This window comes from Schistocerca piceifrons, chromosome 7 (assembly GCF_021461385.2).
Source record: "Schistocerca piceifrons isolate TAMUIC-IGC-003096 chromosome 7, iqSchPice1.1, whole genome shotgun sequence".
Classification (NCBI taxonomy): domain Eukaryota; kingdom Metazoa; phylum Arthropoda; class Insecta; order Orthoptera; family Acrididae; genus Schistocerca; species Schistocerca piceifrons.
The window spans coordinates 275344028-275366151 of NC_060144.1; the positions used below are offsets into that span (position 1 = coordinate 275344028).

Consider the following 22124-nt stretch of genomic DNA (forward strand, 5'->3'; position numbering starts at 1 on the left):
TCCAACCTTTTCCAGAAACAGGTCTCCCATACCTTATCCCACTAGTTACCTACCACATCCCACAAACCCACTGTTTGGTCAAAGAGGGACACTCCTCTAGTAACTCAGTAACCCCAAGGACTGGAGCAAATGGATAACATTACCCAACAAGGTTTTGACTATGTGATCTTACCCTCCCACATCACCATTAAATTCCTCTTAGTCCATTCACAATTTTCAAAAGCTTCGAGAGGTTTAAGATATACAAAAGAAAAACTTTTTACTTATCTTCATTATCTTATTGTTGTTGGCTCCAAGTCTTGCATCTAGGGTATATTCCTAAGGCTGTAATTTTTATAATGTTGAGGGTTCTTTTTGAACTGAATAACTGATGAAGATTTGCCTGTTGCTATAAATATTTTTTTTATTTTATCCCATACTTTTATATCTCACTGACTTCATAATCTTCATTTCAGAACACTGATTCAAATTGTTGTTGACAAAGCCAGAAATATATGTGTATTTTCATTAGAGGCATTCTGTGGTACTCACACTATTTGAAAGAGTTTACAGAGCAAAAGAGTTTACAAACTTTCTCGATAAAAGGAGAATCATCAGCAAGATAAATCATTATTTTATAAATGAGCCTGGAAATAAATTTAATAATTAGCATTAGATTGTGCAATTAATAATAATAATTTTAAGTATGCCAGAATTTCTAATTTCTAATATCTTTAAGAGAAGAGTAATTTTAACTGTACGTACAATGTGTAACAAATTAGTTTCTTTTTATACCTTTTAGACTGAAACATAACACATCATATACAAAATCATAAGAAGTTCATGCAGTTAAACAGCTGAGAATGTTCGCCTACACAAGAATTGATAGTATACATGGTATCAGTTATCTTTATAAAAAAAAGGTAGTGTTAGAGGAGGGTGACCCATTACAGCTACCAATCAATGTGCCCTGAAATGAGAAATATCCTCCCCACCCTTTCACTGCCAGCCTAACCCATGTAAAATCCTTGTTTGTCCCTGCTCCCAACCATTTGCCTCATATATTTGCAATATAACTAGATGCAAGACTTGTCCAATACATGCTCCCACTACCACCTACTCTAGTCCTGTCACTGGCATACCCTACAGCATCAAAGGCAGGGCCACCTGTGAAAGCAGACATGTGATCTATCAAATAAGATGCAACAACTATTCTGCATTCTCTGTGGGTATGACAACTAACAAACTATTTGTCTGCATGAATGGCCACTGCCAAACTTAGGCCAAGAGACAGCTGGGCCACCCTGTTGCTGAAAATGACATCCAAAATGGTGGGCTTTACTTTAATGACTGCTTCACATCTGGATTCATCCTACCAATAATAGCTTTTCTGAACTGCACCTTTGGTAACTCCCCATGCAACATATCCTTCATTCCCACAACCCTCTGGCGTCAACTTTTGGTACTCTCTGTCCTCCACCCAACTATCACCCCTTCCTTGCTTCCACTCCAGTACACACATGCCATCTAGTCCATCAACGTACCTACACAGTCCTTTCCCTGATGTACCTTCAATCATGACGCGCATGATTTCAGAGATCGCATGCCCATACAGTACACAGACCTACACACAGAGGCCACCTGTGTCAGCCCCTTGGTGTGATCTGGTGAGCTTCCACTGTTGTTCATTCAATGTGTTCAGTGCTACATGCAACCTGGACTTCATTGTATCTTACATTGCTTCTATAAAATTCCATGTTTCATAAATCATGCTTGTTCTAGCTGTAACAAAATTGGTGATGAGTGAGGGTTACATTTTCACTGTGTGTTAGTGTCAGTGCTCAGCCACCTGAGATTCATCCTGATGGAATAAATACTGCAACATATTATTGCCCAGCATCAAACTTTCACAGAACAACTGTAGAATCTCACCACTGCTCTCTATTAAGTGGCATCTACAGGTTTGTGGCAGATTACTCTTCTGTCTGTGCAGTTGCCACCCTTTCCAGCACATGATGAATCAGCTGAAGATTGGGACTCCTATGAGACATGGGTACACCAACATTCTCAGGTTTTGCATGTGGGCAATGCAAACCTGTGTAGGAATATCTATCTTGCCTGGCTTTCACTGCACGCGCGTCAGATGTTATGCCAAGTTGGGCCTTAGCAAGAACTGGCAAACTTATCATTCAATGAAATGTGTAAGCTTCTCTCAACCTATTACTGTGACAGAATGCATGTCACTGTGATGCATGCAGAAATTTGCCACTGTCAGAAACACCCAAACCAATCTTACAAATCCTGGACTGCCTAGTTACATAGGTTGAGTCATTGTTGTAAGTTTGTCACAAGTACTCATCACAAATCTTATGATGATCACATGGTGTGTACTGTTATTATTAGTTTTGCGCGGGGTAGGAAAGTCTGCACGAAAGCACGTCAATGTGAGAATCCAATGCTTGTGGACATGCTCAATATAGCACAGTCCTTTGAAGTGTCATGAGTTGCAGGTGATCAGATTGCTCCATGGGGGGAAGTATTGGAAGTTTCTCAGTCAAACCTTGTTAGGCAAGCTGCACATTTTCAGGACAATGAGGAAGACATTGCAGCAGTACAACCTCCAACTCAGCATTACATGGTGCAGTGTTGGTTATGGCTGCAGCAGCAACAGGCCATGTCACAACAGCAGCTGTGTGCCTCCCTTCCATCTTGCCCATACTGCTTTGTCCAACATGAGCATGCTGCATGCCCTGAGCTTTGGGCTGTTTGCAACAAGTGTCAAAAGAAAGTCCACACTGCATCAGTGTGTAACTCCTTTTCAAATGTATTGGACACAACAGCACCAATGGACATAAACTGTATCTCCATAATGACTGTCTCCACAAACAAATTGTTTATTGTCTTGTGTATGTTTAATAATCTCTAAAAATGCAAGTGGACATAGGAACTGCAATGACTATAGTAAATGCAGATACCAATACTAGATCTGTTCTCCACTCCTGTCTCATACAAATATGTTGTTTGCCCTCTCACCTTCCTTGTTGTGTATCATTTCCAAACCACAGACCTGTTTGGATTAGATGCATTTAATGCTTTCGGTTTCTCTGTTGCTGATGAGGTAAATTTAGAGTCAGAACTAGTTCTGAATCCACAACTTGAACCTCTCTGCTCTAAGTGTTTCTCACTGTTTTCCGCTGGGCTCGGTTGTGCTACAAGTTTTCTTGCCCACATTAGCATGAAAGAGTCCTGCCCCTCCTCCCCCCCCCCCTCTCTCTCTCTCTTTTGGGGGGGGGGGGGGTTGTGTCCGTCACATTGCACGACTCTGTGAAGGCTCTATTAGACCACATGACATCACTCAGTGTTGTTTGGCCTATTTCTTCTTGTGAATGGGCTACACTACTGGTCATCATTAAGAAGAAAATGGGTAAGCTTTGCCTCTGTGGTGACTTCACTGTCACAATTAATGCACAGTCCATTGCCCCACCCTGATGAGTTACTCACAAAACTATCAGGTAGCCACTGCTTTTCCAAAATTTATTTATTGAAGTCGTAATGGGACACCCTTTTCTAACATAACCTTTTTTTTATATATATAAGTAGCCGATATCACGATTAATCATGAATCTTGTGAACATTCTCAGCTGTTTCACTGAAAGAATTTCATTTGATTTTGTGTAAAATGTTTTATATTTCAGGCTAAAATGTAGAAAAAGAAATTAATTTGCTGGTACTCTGTACATACAGTTAAAATTATTCTTCTTTTAAAATTATTTTTCTATTAGAAATGTCTAGGATACTTAAAACTCATGTTATTAATTGCACAATCTAATGCTAATTATTAAATTTATTTATGGATTCATTTATAACATAATGTTATAACTTGGTGATGATTCTTATTTCGTCAAGAAAGTATGTAAACTCCTTGCTTTGTAAACTCTTTGTAATATTGTGAGTACCGCAGAATGTGAGTAGTAGTGAACACACTTCTGATGGAATCATAATGTGTTTTTCATTGTGTCACTAATAAAGTAATTTGTGGTGTGATAGAAGTGGAAATTGTGAAAACGGTGAGGTATTTAACAATGTGACAAAGAATAAAATTCAAGAAATATACAGGCAAATCAGTTATTTAGTCATCAGGAATCCACAACATTAAATCGAAACTTCAGCTGCAAGAATGTACTCCTAGACATGAGAAGTGGAGCCAACAGTAAGAGAAAGTGAAGATCAGCAAAACGTTTTTCTTCTGTATATCTTATGCCTCTCGAAGCTTTTGAAAATAGTGAAGAGACTAAGAGAAATTTAATGTTGATGTGTGGGAGGGTAAGAAAACAAATGCTATGACACCAGTACAGTTGATAAAATTCTGTAATTACACAGTGGATTTAGCTTTTGATGAATTTGAAAGTGATCTTTTGCATGACGTGTGTAACAATGGAAAGATGATTCAGATTTTGGTTGTCCTTACATTAAGATTGATCAATGGGAAGGGAACTGTTTGTCTGATACAGGTAGCCCAATTTGTGGTATATCCGAACAATTTAGAGACAAGATGAAATACAGCAAGAATTTTGTGAAAATGTCCATTGTACGTGTAAACATATGAGGAGCTACTGATAAGCAAAGCAAATTGTTAAGATCTCAAGTACTTTTAACATTTAGAATAGAAGACAAAACCTTTGCACATGGATGCATAATGATCCCTAGTCTGGAAGAAAATATACACTTTGTTTGCAGATTCATAAGACTATGTACTTGTGTTTCGTGTTTAAGGGATTTAGTATGTAAGATGATGTGATTTCTATAGCTCTGTCTTATATGTAAGATGATGTGATTTCTATAGCTCTGTCTTATCTATTGACTGAATTTAAATCTATGATACACAATATTTGCAGATTCATACAACTATATAATTATGTTTTGTAACAGATTTGTGCTTTAGAATTTGATACATCTACACCTTGATGTTAAATGAATAGATCCTTATGCAAATTTGAAATGAAACAATGCTATTAAATATCTACGTGGACGAGGAAAAAAAATTCCCGGATTTTTCCCAGATTTCCTGGATGAAAATACATTTTTTCTGTGTTAAGTAACAGTATACTTTTCCTTGGAACTGTTAAACTTATCAATCCTTTAAATGGTAGTGGTTTTATACACCGGCATAGAATTTCCTGGCACTTTAAAAAACGAAACTCAGGGAAAAAACACGTTTTGGAAAGATCTCTGATGTGCAGCAACATGTACACTGTATATTTTCGTATTACGAAAGTATAAATTCGAATTCCACCAAACACTGCATGTTACTTTCTGAAGGATTGAAATCAAGATTGCGATATGCTTTTGTAAGCCAGTCATAGCTCATGTCAAGTGATCTCACCAGCTGATGACAGTGGATATTCACAGCATAGGACATGAGATGTAGTCAGCCAATAGCAACATCACCGTCAAGAACTGCGAACACATAAATAGGAAAAGGTAATGGTTTAAATTAATACACATAGTGTTGCTACAAGAAAAGAAAAACTTTCATGTATAATATTGGTCTCTAATATTAATAAGCTGCAAGAGAAGCTATGCTGTCACACATAAAGTTGATCTTTTTTGCACAAGTTACACTCTAAGATAGTTCATACAAATGTGCCAGTAAAATTTTTAATAATGACATAAATGTCTGATCTTTTGGGCTCGAAAATGTTCTGAATGGTCAACCTCAAAGATCTGATTTTTGAATGAGAGTCAAATGCTCTGTGATTTTAGAAATTCATTGGGCATTCAAGCATAGAGTTCATTTTGCGAAATAGGAAATTTACTTTGAAAGTAACGCTTTTCAAACAACTATTTGGAATATTTTCCCGCGACCTGTTAGAAATAGATTCATTTCAGCAGTTGCCAGAGAGCGCCAGATAACAGGCGTCGCCACGCTTGCGCAGCTACGATGACACCAGGAAGTCCATACATTCATATGTATAAAACATTAAAAGAATTTACATTATGTCATAAAAGAAACAAGACATGGGAATTTTGTGAATGATACTAAAATGCATAATTCGGCTTAAAGCGTACATTTGTATGTACAGATTCAGATGTAAATTTTCTTGGAGTACCAGTACTGTATTATCTCATGTTTGGTTCTTTATTATGGCATAATGCCATACATGCTAGAAGATGAAAACGTGAGCTTGAAATGCAGCGTACAGTTGAAACTAGCCAATAGTGCTGAATTAAACACTTCATTTCAAATAAATTGACTGTCTCAGCAGAAAAGATTAACAAACGTCAAATTTCTTTAACAAACTGACAAAAATAACTTCACCGGTCTGCAAGGCAATTAACACTTGACTGTCAGGTGGAAACAAAATACAATCTGAAACTAATAACATATTTTACCCTTCTGTAATTATGTGAATGTATTTTAATTCACTTGATAGCTCCCGGCCACAGAAATCCATTCTGTTTCCAATTGATGTGAGAGCAATAAAGGAAGAGGAAACGGCAAAATCACTTAAGGTAAACATGGGTCACATGGAAACTACCACCTCCCCACTACAACTCAGATTGCTCTGTGCATCAGGTCCAGATCAACAATATTTCCGAACCAGGGCAATATTACATAGTGGCACTCCCCTCCCTCGAGCGTTTGAGGTAGGACGCCAAAAATTTAAAAAATTGACTTTTCAAAGACATCTTCATTTTGTAGCACTCATTTTTCTGAAGAGTCTGTTACATAAAACATATATGTTAGAGGGAATGTAATACATGTTATTTGGTCTTAAGTGTGCCGAAGTGCAGTGCCACTCCTCTTCACACAGCATTCTTCCATCGCACGTCTCTGTATTTCGCTCTGTGGAATTCAAACATGCAATATTTTGTAAAGGGGCCATCAAATTATATTCAGGCAATTGGAAATTAAAATGTCCTGTGGTGCCTCTTCTGCTCCCAGTTGGCTGGTTTGACATCCTGCCCCTCTTTAAAAAAAATTTGCAATTAATAATGGATGGGATTATTTGTAACCAGCAGAACAAGAGCTCTTCAGAAAATTTGCAGTCTTTACTGCCAGTTAGCTAATAACTGTTTTGTGTGATATAAAATTAAATATTGGATACATAAAATGAGTAAAAACAGGAGACAAGCAAGACAGTACACATTTCTTCAATCCTTAAGTCCTAGCTTTTTTTCTCTCTAATCTTGCCACAGCTTTATATAGCATACTTTCCTTTCTGGGAAAGAACCTGTTACCTCATCAAAGTTTGTCAAAATTTTGCTACATGAAAAAATGAAATGACGTTGTCTAATACTAGAAACTCTGTTAATACAAATTGTACCCAAGACTGGTGTGGTTTCTTGATCTGATTACATGTATTTTGTCACTGTCTGCTAGATAAAACAAAATAGGCCTCGCTAATATTGCAGAAATTGTTACACACACCAAATAAACAAGACTTTTTTGGCATAAATGGTCATTTTTATAACATGACAGAATATAATTCATGAAGTACCAATATCAAATGCCTATTAGCCCTACTACAAGCAAAACGTTTTATGTTAGCAAATAGTTTCACATTTCATTCATACTCTCTAGTTTCTGAAGCATGAGATCGAGAAGTAGTGCTAAGAAATTTTTATATACATTTTGAATCATCATATTCTTCTGTAATTTGTGTGAGTCCCCTTTCCTTCTCCTTCCTTGTTCTAACAAACAATCTTGTCATCACTAACTCTGTAACTATTCCTGCCAGTGTACAAACTTATTCTCTGGTTAACTTCACTATCTCTGCCACAATCACCGGTTTAGTTATCCTGCATTTATTCTCCGGTTAGGCATTATTACATGTTGGTACAATGCGTTTTCCGCGTGACTCCCAGAACAGAACTTTAGCAGCTGCTAGCTGGGGACTATATAATTGGCCCTTAGTAGTGTAGTGGCTTGGCCAAAAATGTTCTGCCAAAATTTCGTTTCCTTCGATACTCAGAGAAGACAAGACATATTCTTTGTTGCCTGTTATTCCTGTTAGTCATTTATTTCCACTCTGGTGGTCTGAATCTATGGAATTCACTAGTAATTATAACAATGCTGATCATTTGCAAACCCACTCAACCACATAAACAGTGATTGCCGTTCACCCGTTCGGCTCTATTTGCTCAGCTCGTATAGCCCCGTCCTCTTTTATCTGCAGGAAAGTTAATTTCTAGATGTGACAGGGATTCCTCTGGCAGAGACATCACATAAACTATGCATGCATTCAAAAATCAGCTTACAATTCATTGAGAAATCAACTTAGAATTTGATCAAAAATGATAAAAAACCAACAGGGATGCGTTAAAAATCATATGAGTAATCGATAGACCAAGGTGTGCTGGATGCTGGCGCTTTGCGAAACAAGGTCTTTTTCCTCAATAATATGAATTTGCACCCCCCACACCCCCCCACCCCACCCTCGCCCTTTGCCCTCGACTCCTACCCCTAGTTCCGGGACTGTTGCACATACATGAATCTGGAAGCTTAGGCGCACCAGTAAAATTTTTCCAGATAGCATCTAGCTGCTTACTGCTATTGCTTATACAGCTAACTGTCACACTTCTGTAGCCAGAAGCGGGAGAATGCACTACTCATGCGTGACTCAACTGCACATGCACATAGGCTAGCTCGCAACCACTCAAAAGAATCTGAGGTAAACAGTTGTGACGTCACGCTCATCAGAGGCAATTTGTTGTTATGAAACATTGCATAGTCTTCCTAAAGCCTTTGACACATGTTGCTGTTGGCAAGTGTTTGTATGAGGACTGTGTATTGTTGTTGTATATGGTGCATTTCCTTTGCAACTTAAGTTTTATATTCATTTTTCTTTCCTCTCGTTCGTGTTTTATTGCTGCAGTATTATTCTGCAGTAGCGAGATACAGCAATATTCATCGTTAGAGTATTGGTGCTTACCAGTCAAAGTTACAAAAATTTAACTGAAAACTAAAACAATGAAAACTTCCTGGAATTCTAAAAAATTCCTGGGTTTTTCCCAGTTTATTCTCGGATGAAAAAATTCCTGGGTTTTTCCTGGATCTACCGGTTGTCCCAGGTCGTATACACCCTGTCTAGTAATGGATTCTCATATCCTGTACTGTAAAACTTAGGAATAATGTCTTAATGTATCAGTGTGCATCACCTTGTTAGTTCATTTTTCATTGCAGTTAACTCTGTTTATTTAAGTTTCAAATGTTAACACTTTTGAATCCTATCTGAAGTAAAACCTGTATACTTACTTTTTGCACTATATGAATAGGCAGAGTATATGTGATGTGAGGAAGGTATTGAACAGCATGTTTACTACACAAAACAATGTTTTAGGATTTGATATGAATGCTAGACATGATGTTCCCTATCTGTTGGACTGTATGAAGAGAAATCTTGGGAAGAAACTGAAAGATGTGGGTGGATCCATTCCCACACTGGTGTATGGCTGTACCCTTGTTGGTCCACCCAACTTACAAGAGATCATAGGTGCTGGTTAATGTACTCAAGCATCTCTCAACTAAATCAGTGTTGTGACTGAGATTTGTAAATTTTTAGCCAAGAAATTAGCCTATATGAAGAATTCATGGAACTATTTGTTTAGAAAAAATAGTCACTAGCATGGACCATGTTAATCCACATAAATGTATGTTTTTTCAAGTAGGGGAATTGACTTTCCAATATATTTTGTAACTTTAAATCTGTATATTTTGTTATTGATTGTAAACAATCTTCTAGACCTCTATGTTCGTAGGTTAGTTTGTATGAACAGTTAGCAAACGATGTGAAAGACATTTACTAGTATAGACAGTATATCAAGATGTATACATGTCTGATTTCATACACTGATTTAGGTCCTCAAGCTACTCGATTATGTCATTATACAGAGCTATTTATTACTCTGATTATCTGTATTTATCCTGAGTACTGCAATATTGTATCTCATTGGAGCTTGAGTTGTGTGCAAACTCATGCTTAACTCTGTTTTGGGTACTCATGGTCACCGGCCGGTGTGGCTGAGCGGTTCTAGGCGCTTCAGTCTGGAATCGTGCGACCGCTTACGGTCGCAGGTTCGAATCCTGCCTTGGGCATGGATGTGTGTGATGTCCTTAGGTTATTTAGGTTTAAGTAGTTCTAAGTTCTAGGGGACTGATGACCTCCGATGTTAAGTCCCATGGTGCTCAGAGCCATTTGAACCATTTGTACTCATGGTCATCACGATTGTGTGTGTGTGTGTGTGTGTGTGTGTGTGTGTGTCTGTGTCTGTGTCTGTCTGTGTGTGTGTGTGTGTGTGTGTGTGTGTGTGTGTGTGTGTGTGTTTACTCAAGGAGAGCGTGCAATTATTGATTGAGGCTACAAGCTTCCTATAATTACTCTTTACACATAAGTGAGCCTATTGATATATGATTGTGAACTTTATTCATTTTGTTGTGTCGAAACATTTTTTGCTGGTGTGTACCTGGTGTGGTTTGGATTCACGAGTCGGTCTCCACATTGTATGCATAGGCCCTAATATTTTTTCATTATTTTTTTCTTTCATGAGTCAACATATCATTAAATACTCTGAGTTATGAGGCTGACTGATTTTGTGTTATATTCCTACTCATGACTGAGTCTTGTCTGTATCCGTTGTTGTGAGTTTTTCGAGCTGACTCACTTGTACACTTAGCCTCTGAATGTTTTCTCTTCTCTTTTGAAGATTTTGAAGGTGTGATTTTATGGATGTAAACTTGCAATTTGTAATTCTAGTAATTTACATCGTTGCTACACTTATTTCTGTAGTTTAGTGTTATAATGTTGTAGTTTCGAGTGTGTATCATTTGTCTGTTAACAGAATGTTCCACACATCTGAAAATCTGAATGCCATGTCCCGATGTATAAATTCTGACTTGTATAGTAGATATTTTTTATGTCTTCTGTAATATGTTATGTATCAGATACTTCTATACATCTCTAATCTATCTTTCGGCACCATAGAAGGGAGAACTGATAGAGGTACTCAGGGTAGCCTCTGTCACACACCATCAGGTGGCTTGCGGAGTATGGATGTAGATGTAGATGTAGATTTTGTACACCATTTGGCAAATATTATAGTCTATCACACAAAATATTGTGAACATATTGCTTCCAAATGTTGTGAGGGGGATATTGTAAGTGCCACCCTCCTCTAGCATTATTTTTCCTCAAGATAAGTAGTCGATACCAGAAATATCTTCGAATTTTGAATAGATTAATATTATCTCACCTGTGTTTCTAAAAGTACTGCATGGTCCTCAGTAGGCCTACGTGATTGTTTTTAAGCTATTGTTTCCAGTACAGACTTTCTCTTGTCGAACAGAACACTATAAATAGGCTTACTGTTACTGTTGATGAAAGGTTTTATTCAAGCAATTTGTTATTAACTAGCTTTTTCTTGTGACCTTCCATGCTTGTAAAATGCCGGCGTGGCCTACAGCTAACAAAGCTTTGCAGTGTGGGCACATTTCATTGTTCACATAAGGCAATAATGCCCTGTGGTGTGCAACTGTGCGTGCTTTTATTGCAAAAATGTGTGAACTTGGCTTCTTGACCGTGTCCAAGATGGAACATGTACCAAATTTTTTTTAGTTTTTGCATCATGCACCTATCAGCATACTGACAGACAGACAACAAGTCTAAAAAATAATTGTTTTGTTGTCTAATTCTGTTATAATGAACATCTCCTTTGTATAGACATTGGCCAATAATGATTTTAGTTATATGTATAGATGAGATACCGGGAAAAAGAATCTGCATATTTATTGCTAACGATTCCACATTTCAACAGTTGTTTGAAAATTGTCGTTTAAGGATATGCTTATCCGTCTTCGACAAAGTTGTTCTTGGATCAACAGTTAAGGATATGCAAATATGAAGGCCAGCCCTTTGGATGAAGTAGGGACATCAATAATCAAGTTGATGACACCTTTTGTTACTACCTCCCTCCATTCACTCTTATGAAAATAAATAAATGTTAAATTTAAGATATAAAATAAAAAAGACTACTCAAAAGTCTCATAAATAAAAAAAACTATAACTGATTCTGATTCTATTGGCATTACAATTTTCTGCAACTAATCTAAAAATAACTTCTTAGCAACCCATACAATGATAAATTTAATGCTAGTATTTGCTTCTTCACTTTTTTGCATTCTGAATTTCACTTTGGTTTGGTTATCAATTTGTGAGTTGTGACTGGTGTATTTATTTCATTAAACTTCCTCAACGTACTGGTTGCTATACATAGTACAAACAAAATCATGACAACTTCCCTGAAGCAGATAGTGTCTCAAGAAGCAACCTATACAATGATAAAGTTAATGCTAGTACTGTATTTGCTTCTTCACGTTTTTTGCATTCTGAATTTCACTTTGGTTTGGTTATCAATTTGTGAGTTGTGACTTTTGTATTTATTTCATTAAACTTCCTCAACATACTGGTTGCTATACATAGTACAAACAAATTCATGACAACTTCCCTGAAGCAGATAGTGTCTCAAGAAGTGCTTATCTATTCTTGTATGACTGTGGGAAAACTTACATGTTTGAATTATTTTTCATAGTATCTCAACAATACTAACCTATGATTTACAGTTTTTGTGTTTAGTAATTGACAATAAATCTAAAAAACCTTTTACATATGACGGTGTATAAAGATAAAAGATGTGTTAACTTTAACATGATTGTTCACAGAACTGTTACCTGTAACTGCTTTCAAACAAACTTCTTTGCAAAGAAGATGGTTTTACACCTCTAAGAAAACTGTTTTTTTTATAATTTTTTTACTTTTGCTATGATAGATTAACATTGTTAGATATTTTGAATAAAAACTTGTTAAAAAATATATCGTCTCTGTGGTAAGCAAGCTAACAAATTTTATCAATAGGTAAAAAAAATTCAGTGATATAGTAAGTTTCTATTACAATTTTGCTGTAAGTTTAAGGAGAAAAAGACAGAAACACTGATAGCGAAGTGCTGGATAAAGAAAGCGATCAGCAGGATGAAGGAGTAGAGAACGAGAAAGACCTGGATTTCACAGCAGGAGATTCTCAATCTAGGAAACTATCTCAAAAGCCTGGAAGTGATGCTCTACCTTGTAAAGATTATCTGGATGTAACCTTGTCCAAATCCAGTGCTTCCGAAGGCATGTTTTTAATAGAGTCTAGGGGGAAAATTTTGGAAACTGTTGACTTTTCCTGTTTCCCCACAATCTGATAGCCAGTTACTATTCAATAACATCTCTAAAATGCACAAAAGAATTAGCCTAATGTACTTATCCTATGCAACTCATTGCCGTTCTGTAATATAAATATCTGTTTTACAGCTTTGGAGATGGACCAAGATGCCAATTTTAGAATGAATGACTGCAACCAAAATGACATTGGGCGATATGTCAATCAAACATCAGTCACGTTGACTGAACTGAAGAGAGAACTGCTTGATAATTATTGGAGCCCTCCCGTGTCTTATGACTTCATGAACAATGTGATGTATCTAAAATGGATATTCAATTATTCTTGCTTGGAGACTTACTCATCATGGTTTGTATACTCCCATTACACAAAAGGAGCCTTCTGCAAATACTGTGTATTATTTCCTCCAAATCCTAATTGTGTCAGGGGCATATTGGGATTTTCTATTGTAAGCCCATTCTATAAGTTTAAAGATGTACGCAAGCAGTGCAAAAAGCATGTAGAAAGTCACTTCCACAAGGCAGCTTTGGAAGCTGTTATTGCATTGGCTGTAAGTGTGTCAGTGGTTGTGCAAATCCACAAATACTCCCAGAAAATCTTAGAAGAAAACAGGAAAATTATTAACTCAATTACTTCTTGCTTTACATTTTGTTAGATTTATGACATAGCTGTTAGAGGTAAGCATTATGGTGAAGGAGTTATTGAAGGGTTATACGAGGAATGGATTGAAGCAGGATACATAGTTTGAAACAGCATATTGATAAAGGAAAAAAAAAAAAAAAAATGCATCTATCGATTCGCCCATATCAAAAATGAAATTATCGGGATATATAGGGATGTTCTTAAGGCTAATATTAAAAGCGAATGTGCAAAAGGCTGAATCGTTCAGTATATTAGCACATGAAACAGCTGATATTTCTGGAAGTGGACAGTTGTCTATTGGTATTCGGTATTTTGGTGAAGAATCAAATAAAATCAAAGAAATGTTTCTTGGCTTCATCGAGATGAAAGCTCTAGATGCTAAATCCATTGCACAGACCATCGACTGTTTGACAAGGCCGGTAAAGATGTGGGTGTTCAAGAAATCTTGCACAAAAAATACATGAAAGCTTTATTCTTTCACTGCTCTTCACTGAAACTTAACCTAGTGATCAATGATCTAAAAACTTCCTGAGATTCAGAACACCATGGGAGCCATCAGAGACATTATTAATTTTTTTAGTGAATCAGTACTCAGGAGGAAACTTATACCCAATATTGAGAGAAAGACACAAAAACATCAGACTTTTCAAAGAGTATGTTCCCATTATAATCGAAGCCTTAGAAATGGTTCAACCAGAAAACAGGCTTTTCAGCTCCATGCAGCTGCTGCTGGCTTTTTGTTCATTGTGAGCATAATTTTAACTGCCAAATATTCTGCTTTGAGGGAACCTGTGGTTAATTTTCTGCAGTCCATAACTTTAGGCACAGTCAAGGCCTCACAACACACAAAATTAATTTTGCAATTGCTGAAAACTCACTGAGACACTGCATAAAAAGTAATGGACGACATTTTGAAAGAAGCTATAGCCACAGCAGAAAAAAATCGGTCTTGAGGGGGGGGGGGGGGGGGGGGGGGGAAGAAAAAAAAAAAAAAAAAAAAAAACAGTGCCGCTCGTTGCTGGAAGTTAAGAAACATCGAAGCAACCCTTCAGTGGGAAATCCATAGAAATTTTGGAGGTGGTCATTTGTAATTATTTGGACTCCATTATTATCTCTCTCAAAGTGCATTTCGCTAATGAAAACACTCCAGCATTCACTTTATCTAAATTACATCCAGCACAAATGAAAACTATATCAATTGGTCAGCTGATAGGAGCTTGTGAAACCTTCACCCAATTTTATGATTTTTCAAACATTAAAAGTGAAACTGAACTTTGGAAAAAATTGTGGTATAATACACAGAATCAAGGAGAGCTATCTGTGATATACTTAAAGAAACAAAAAACTTCTTTCCAGAAACCCAAAAACCTTTGAAAATTTTGATTTCCCTCCCTTGTACAACATTCACAGTCGAATGGCCTTTTAGCAGTTTAAGACGAATAAAAACGTTTTTGAAAAGCACAATGGCAGAAAGTTGTCTCAATGGCCTAGCAATGATGAGCATCCACAGAAAATTAATCTTTGACACTAAAGAGGTTTTCATCAACAAAGTGTTGCAGGAATTTACAAAAAAACCACAAAGATTGTGTTTTAAATAATTCCCTTAAATGTAAGTTGTTCAAAATATTCATTTTAATTGTTAGCAATATTAACTGTTAATAAACAAATTCCTACTTGAATCACTGTACAAGAATTTATCCATTTCCTCCTCCTCTTTCTCGTGCTATTATCCTAACGTATTGGCTGGTGATGCCCTTGTGCTCATGGCTGGTGCTAGGACCTATGGGCCCTAGGGATATGTTCTTGGTCCCCTTCCCAAACTTTTTCATTTTAAACTTTTTTTTTTCGGATAAAGTCAGTAAATTTTAATGCAAAAAATCAAACAATGTATTTTTAATAAACTTTTTCATGCTCACATTTTATATAAATTCAATAGTTTTTTCTATCAATTTTGTCATAAGTTATGTTTGTATATGTCTTTTTCAAACAATCCAGCAGGTTCAGTGAGGGCCTCTTCCCCCAGGCTTTGGTTCAAAATCATATACATTTCTGTGTATTTGTTTAAGCACCTGAGCTGACAAGTACCCTTCAGGAACTTGCGCCTGGTGTACTTTTGCCACACTAGCCCCCCCTTAACCCTAGTACCGGCCCTGCTTGTGCTGTCTTAAACTGTTTTGATTGTTTGGATTATCTCAATAAACAGAATTCAACTGAAATAACTGTTGTTGATATCTCAAAACATTTGGGAAACATCTTCTCTGACATCGGAAAAGCTTTAAAATTTTGATGCTTCCCCTTGTACATTAATAATAATAATAATAAAGATTTTATTGTCTTTAGGCCATTACAGCAATTGACAACGTCAAATGAAGATACAATTTATAATACAGTGTGATAAGGTATTGACTACTGAAATATTTTAGCTTATATTACAATAAATGTACTGTGGGACATCTGTTGGACTACTGCATTTTACAGTTGAAGAATTCATTGATATCATAGAATGGGTGGGCAATAAACCATTCATGCAGTCTTTCTTTGCATGTATGTTCAGGAAGATCCTGTATAGCATGTGGCAGCTTATTAAATAGTTTGTGCCCTGTGACTTCATAGCTATTTATTGATTTTGATAATCTGTGGTAAGGCGTGTATATGAGTTTGATGCTTCTTGTGTTGTAACAATGTACATTTTCTCTACGTTTCACATCTTGTAGGTTCTTCTTCGTAAAGATTAAGACATTGTATATATAGAGGTTTATTACTGTCATAATTTTTTGTTTAGTAAACAAGGGTTTGCAGTGAGCCTTATGTGAAGAATTTGTAATTATCCTACTGGCTTTCTTCTGCAATAATAGGATGTCATGTATATGACTACAGTTACCCCACAAGATAATGGCATAGGATATTATACTTTGGACGCAATTTCTGAGTTGTCTTAATAAATAAATTACTCTAGATAGCTTACAACTAATATAGTTTACATATTTGCCGCAGGATAACTTTTCGTCTAAATAAACTGCCAGGAATTTAACAGAACTAGGTTTATCAGATAGTGGCTTGTCTCTTAAGAGTGAAGATTATCTGCTGAGTTTTATTTTCATTTAGCAGGAAACCATTTGCTCTGAACCAATATGCTGTGTGTGTGAGTGTATTTTCAGCACAGGTTTTAAGATCATTAAGATTGTTACTGCTATGAAGAAAAGTTGTATCATCTGCATACAATACAGTGGTGGATCTAATAAACAAGGGGAGGTCATTGACCATTATCAGAAACAGGAAGGGGCCCAGTACAGATCCCTGAGGCACACCTACTTTAACTTTTTCTATGTTTGACATTTCCTTTCCAACACAAACTACCTGTTTATGGTTATTGAGATAAGCTTTTAATAGTCTGAGACTGTTTCCTTTGATGCCGTAGAATTCTAGTTTCTCTAGTAGTGGCGTTTGCTCAACACAGTCAAAGGCCTTGTTTAGGTCACAGAATGAGACCTGAACAAAGCCTTTGTTCTCAAAAACTTTGAGGATGCAACTGACTACCATGTTGATTGCATCAATGGTCGACACATTCTTCCTAAACCCGTATTGTGTAGCATTAATTATTCCTAGAATCTCAAAGTGAGATGATAATTGTTGGTACATGATCCATTCTATTACCTTGGAGAATGTGGGTACTATTGAAATAGGCCTGTAACTAGATGGAGAGTCTTTATCTCCCTTTTTGTATACTGGGACGATTCTAGACAGTTTGAACTCATCAGGAAAATATCCTTAGTGCTGTGGCATGATATTAAGCAGATTAATAACAATTCACATAAAGCTTATTTTAAGAAACCGTGGCGAAAATTAATAAATGTTTTAGAACAAGAGGAAAAAAAGAGACCGAAAGTCCGTGTTGTAAAAAATTTTTATTCCTGTGACTACTTTTTGTTGTAACACACATACATTATATAAACAATCTTCAATATTTTGCCTGCATAAATCCATACATATTATAAAAATGTGTGTGTGTGTGTGTGTGTGTGTGTGTGTGTGTGTGTGTGTGTGTGTGTGCATGCACAATCATGCACGTCTGCATGGCGAGTGTTGGGGTGAAAAAGAAGCATAGCAAATGACACATGGATTCCCAGAATGTTCATCCAGTAGTTGAGAATTGCAACAAATTTTGCACATAATTTGAAACATTTAATAAATTTGCTTTTTAACTGGCATCCCCCTACAAAATGATGAAAGGAAAAATGTTTATTGCTCACTACTTTTCCACTCTTCATGTGGTATTTTTACTGCATGAGGCATGGTGTTGTAATTTATTACGTCTTTACTACTAATTGTGTTTGCAAGACATTTTATAGACTGTATGCACATATGTCACTGAATGTAAATGCAAAATTATATCATCATATGACACATAGTTCAGGAGATAAGACATCATCAACAATGAGGTGGTAGAAAATTTGCTGCATCATGCATTATGTTGAAATTTATTACTTCTTTGCTACTAAATCTATTCACAATAAATGTTTCAGATTGTATCCTCGTATACCACTGAATATACCTACAATACCATACCATTGTAAGATGCATATTTGCGAAGATATCACATTACAAACACAAGCACAAGGCCAGACACTATATTGTAAGAGCATGGGTATATCTCTTTGAAGTTACTTGTCCAAATTACTGCATGATGAATTAATATTATTGTTAGTATTGTTTTGCGCTTAGAAATCTCTCTATTTGTGTTAATGTGCAGGCAGGAAACATACTTTGTATATATGCACTCAGAAGGATGTAGGTTGCAGTAAGTACTGGGAGGTGAAGAAGCTTGCACAGGATAGAGTAGCATGGAGAGCTGTATCAAACCTGTCTCAGGACTGAAGACCACAACAACACTGCTATATAGCATATTCTTCATGAGCAGCGCAGCTAAGGTAAAAAAATCTTTACCTGCAGAAGCTTGTGATGAGAATACGGTATAAGATTGATAATAAACAGTGTCAAGATGCCTCTTCAGGGACATAGAGGTCCTTACACTTACTTGGCACTACATACACTCTATAATAATATTAGTAACAAAAATGAATTTATAATGAATAATTTATAATACTCAGGTACAAAAGTCTATAACAGGTCACCAGTAACATGTGGGAGGAAACTGAAAATTCTCAGATGTTCCAAAACAAAGTAAAAGAACACCTTATTATACATTCCCACAATTTATCAGAATATTATGACATAATTCTAATTAACAAATATGTCAGTATACTCAGAACTGATAATGGTCCCTGAGAAGAAAATGCTTCATTGAAGTAGTAGATGAAAAAAGCAACTGAGTACTGTAAGAGAAGGTGCATTGGGTTTTCTCAAAGTAGCTTATTTCCTCCCATTATATGTAAATAAACATGTCATAACTATCAATAATCTGGAAATGATATATTTTACTCACCACACAGGAGGAGGAGTTGAGTCAGACAGATGCAATGAAAAGGAATGCTAGAAATATTTCAGCTTTTGGACAAAGTTTTTCTTCAGAAGTAGAAAACTCACATACATTCACACAAACTCAACTCACACACACATTGCCAAAATCGTCTCCAGTCACTCAGGCCATGTGTGTGTGTGAGCTGTGCTTGTGAGAATGTTTTCATTTTTCATTGTCTGAAGAACAGCTTTGTCTGAAAGCAGAAATATTTCTTGCATTATTTTTCATTTTGCCTTTCTAAGACACAATGCCACTTCTCTACATGGTGAGCAGTAATCTATCCTTTCCACAGTGTTGTTATTCCATGCTGGACTTTACATTGTTTGTTTTTCCCATAATTATCAATGTGGAGTTGCTGTGCTTCTGTCTGTTAATGTATAACTTGATTCATTCTATCTCACTGATTGTCCTGCATGATGGGCTTTATGGAATATGATTAATGAATAAATGAATAAACTGGTTTTCACTTAATGTATGAAAAATACGTGACATCAGTCAAAATTAGGAAGCATCTATAATTTACCTGGGTCATTTTATCACTCTTTCCTTCCCAGCTGAAACGTTCATCATAGAGAGGATCATCTTGTGTGCCTATAAATATAGGTTCCCAATGACGAAAGTAATTAACTCGCTTTCCAATATGAAATACACTGAGCCCTTCTGTTACGTTCATAGTTTTCCAAACTTCATACCCTGGAAATCTGTGACACTTTCCACACAATTCCTGATGGAATATGATGGCAGACCCATTGTTTAACATTGAAAGCTGCAATAAGCATGATTCTTGTTAAATAATTAACATTAATTAATACTGGTTTATATTATTATAAGTTATTATTTAATGATATTGCGACAAAATTAGCACAACAAATATATATATGATAACAGGAATCAAAATTTGTAATTTTTTTTGGCTGCAAAATAATGAACAACTTTATCTCTGACCAGGTTATGGTTTTAATGATTAGAATTCAAGATGTAGATTTTCTGTTTCTAAGAACAGTAAAAACAGTCTAAAAGACACTAGGAAAACAGCAACTGCTAATTTGAAACAGTGATACTTTATAGCCATTGTGTGAAAGCAGTTGTTGGCACAGGAGTTGAGATGATGTTAAGATTGTTATGATGCATTTCAAAGCAATGGAATAAATATTTTCAACTGGAATATATTATCAATACACTACCTTTACTTCACTTAAAATGCCAGTATTGAAATATGTTCCATCTGTCATCAGACTAAAATACTTTATGTTGCATTTCCTCATGTAATTCATTCTGCTTATGAGCTAGAATGGTTGTCTGTCAAATGTAGTGCCCATTTACTTATGGATTATGATTGTGCTGTGCATCAGAGCAAAAGTGTAAAACAATGGTGTGTATTTGCTCAAACATGAAATGAACACACTGTAAAACCTTCCTTGTTAAAAAGACATTTAAGTTGCATGATAAGTGGTGTACTGATAATTTATTCCTAGTGATAAGCTGTTGCACAGCAGCCTTGGCATGAAGGAAAAACTCTAATGAAGTAATTTGAAGCAAGAAGACTACTATTTGCTAATGGAAAAGAGAGAGAGGGGTGGGAAGGGAAGCAAGGGAGTTGTGGTTTATCTTCAATCACAAACAGAGCAAACTAGAAAATTAAAACAAATAAAATTAAATTAAATTTTATCATTCAATGGTACAAGAAAAAAATGTGTGAATGGTATATGATATTTATGTAAGCATGCAATTATTCAAGAGTCATTAGATTTTGTGAGAAATACTTTGACTTTGACAAAAAAACTAAATGCTAAAGGTGAGCAATATTTTAACTGATCATGGTAAAAGGAGGGCTTTGGTCAGCATTAAATGATTGTATTGTATTGTATCGTATTGTGTGTTAACTGGGGGCCTACAAAAAATGGAGAGGCTCCGTCCCCACCACAGCCGCAGTGGTCCACAAACCCACAACGACTACAGCAGTCCACTTCGCCCCTCTGCCGCCCCACACCAAACCACTCTTTCAGGGTTATTGTGTGGTTTGGCCCCAGGTGGACCCCCACCCCCTCCAGGGAATGTCTCACACCAGACAAGTGTAACCTCTATGTTTGCTTCGTAGAGTAACGGTGGTGTATACTTATGTGGAAAACTTCTTTGCGCAGCAATCACCGACATAGTGTAGCTGAGGTGAAATATGGGAAACCAGCCCACATTTGCCGAGGCAGATGGAAAACCACCTAAAAACCATCCACAGACTGGTCAGCTCACCGGACCTCGACACAAGTCCACCAGGCGGATTCGTGCCGGGGACCAAGCACTCCTTCCCAGTGCATTAGACTGCACGGCTAACTGGGTGGGCATTATAGGATTACTTGAATATAGTCACTGTATTTTCTCAATAAATTTAGCATCTTAAATAGTGTCAAGAAAAGAAACCGATGAATAGTTATCATGTTCCTGAATGCCAATACTTCTTCTGCAGTGAACATTAGATACTGCCAATGGCTTTTAAATGTTTAACAAATCCAAAGAGCACCAAAGTGATCAGTGTTCTCTTCAAGATAAGAAAATATAGTTGGTAAACTTTTATTTGAGCATTAAATCTTCATATAAATTCAAATTTTGGACACCATTGTTAAGTGCGTGGCACAAGGTACTTTCCATTGTGCCACATATCTTGTCCCATTTCTTTCAGATGGAGAACAGGAAGAATGACTGCTTAAATACTTCTGTGTGCACTGCAATTAATCTAATATTGTCTACATGCTCCATAGCTGTAGTATATTCCCAGATTATTCACTTAATACCCAGGCTCCTTTTTCTTAAC

General features: G+C 36.4%; 1 protein-coding gene across 1 annotated transcript in view; it reads right to left on the reverse strand.

The window, feature by feature from the left end:
- Positions 1-22124, reverse strand: part of LOC124805624 (beta-1,4-glucuronyltransferase 1-like) — a 124141-nt gene that overhangs the window by 38894 nt on the left and 63123 nt on the right. Inside the window, exon 4 of the mRNA XM_047266191.1 lies at positions 19842-20084. Within this exon, the coding sequence (XP_047122147.1) occupies positions 19842-20084 (243 nt within the window). The remainder of the gene's footprint in view (positions 1-19841; positions 20085-22124) is intronic.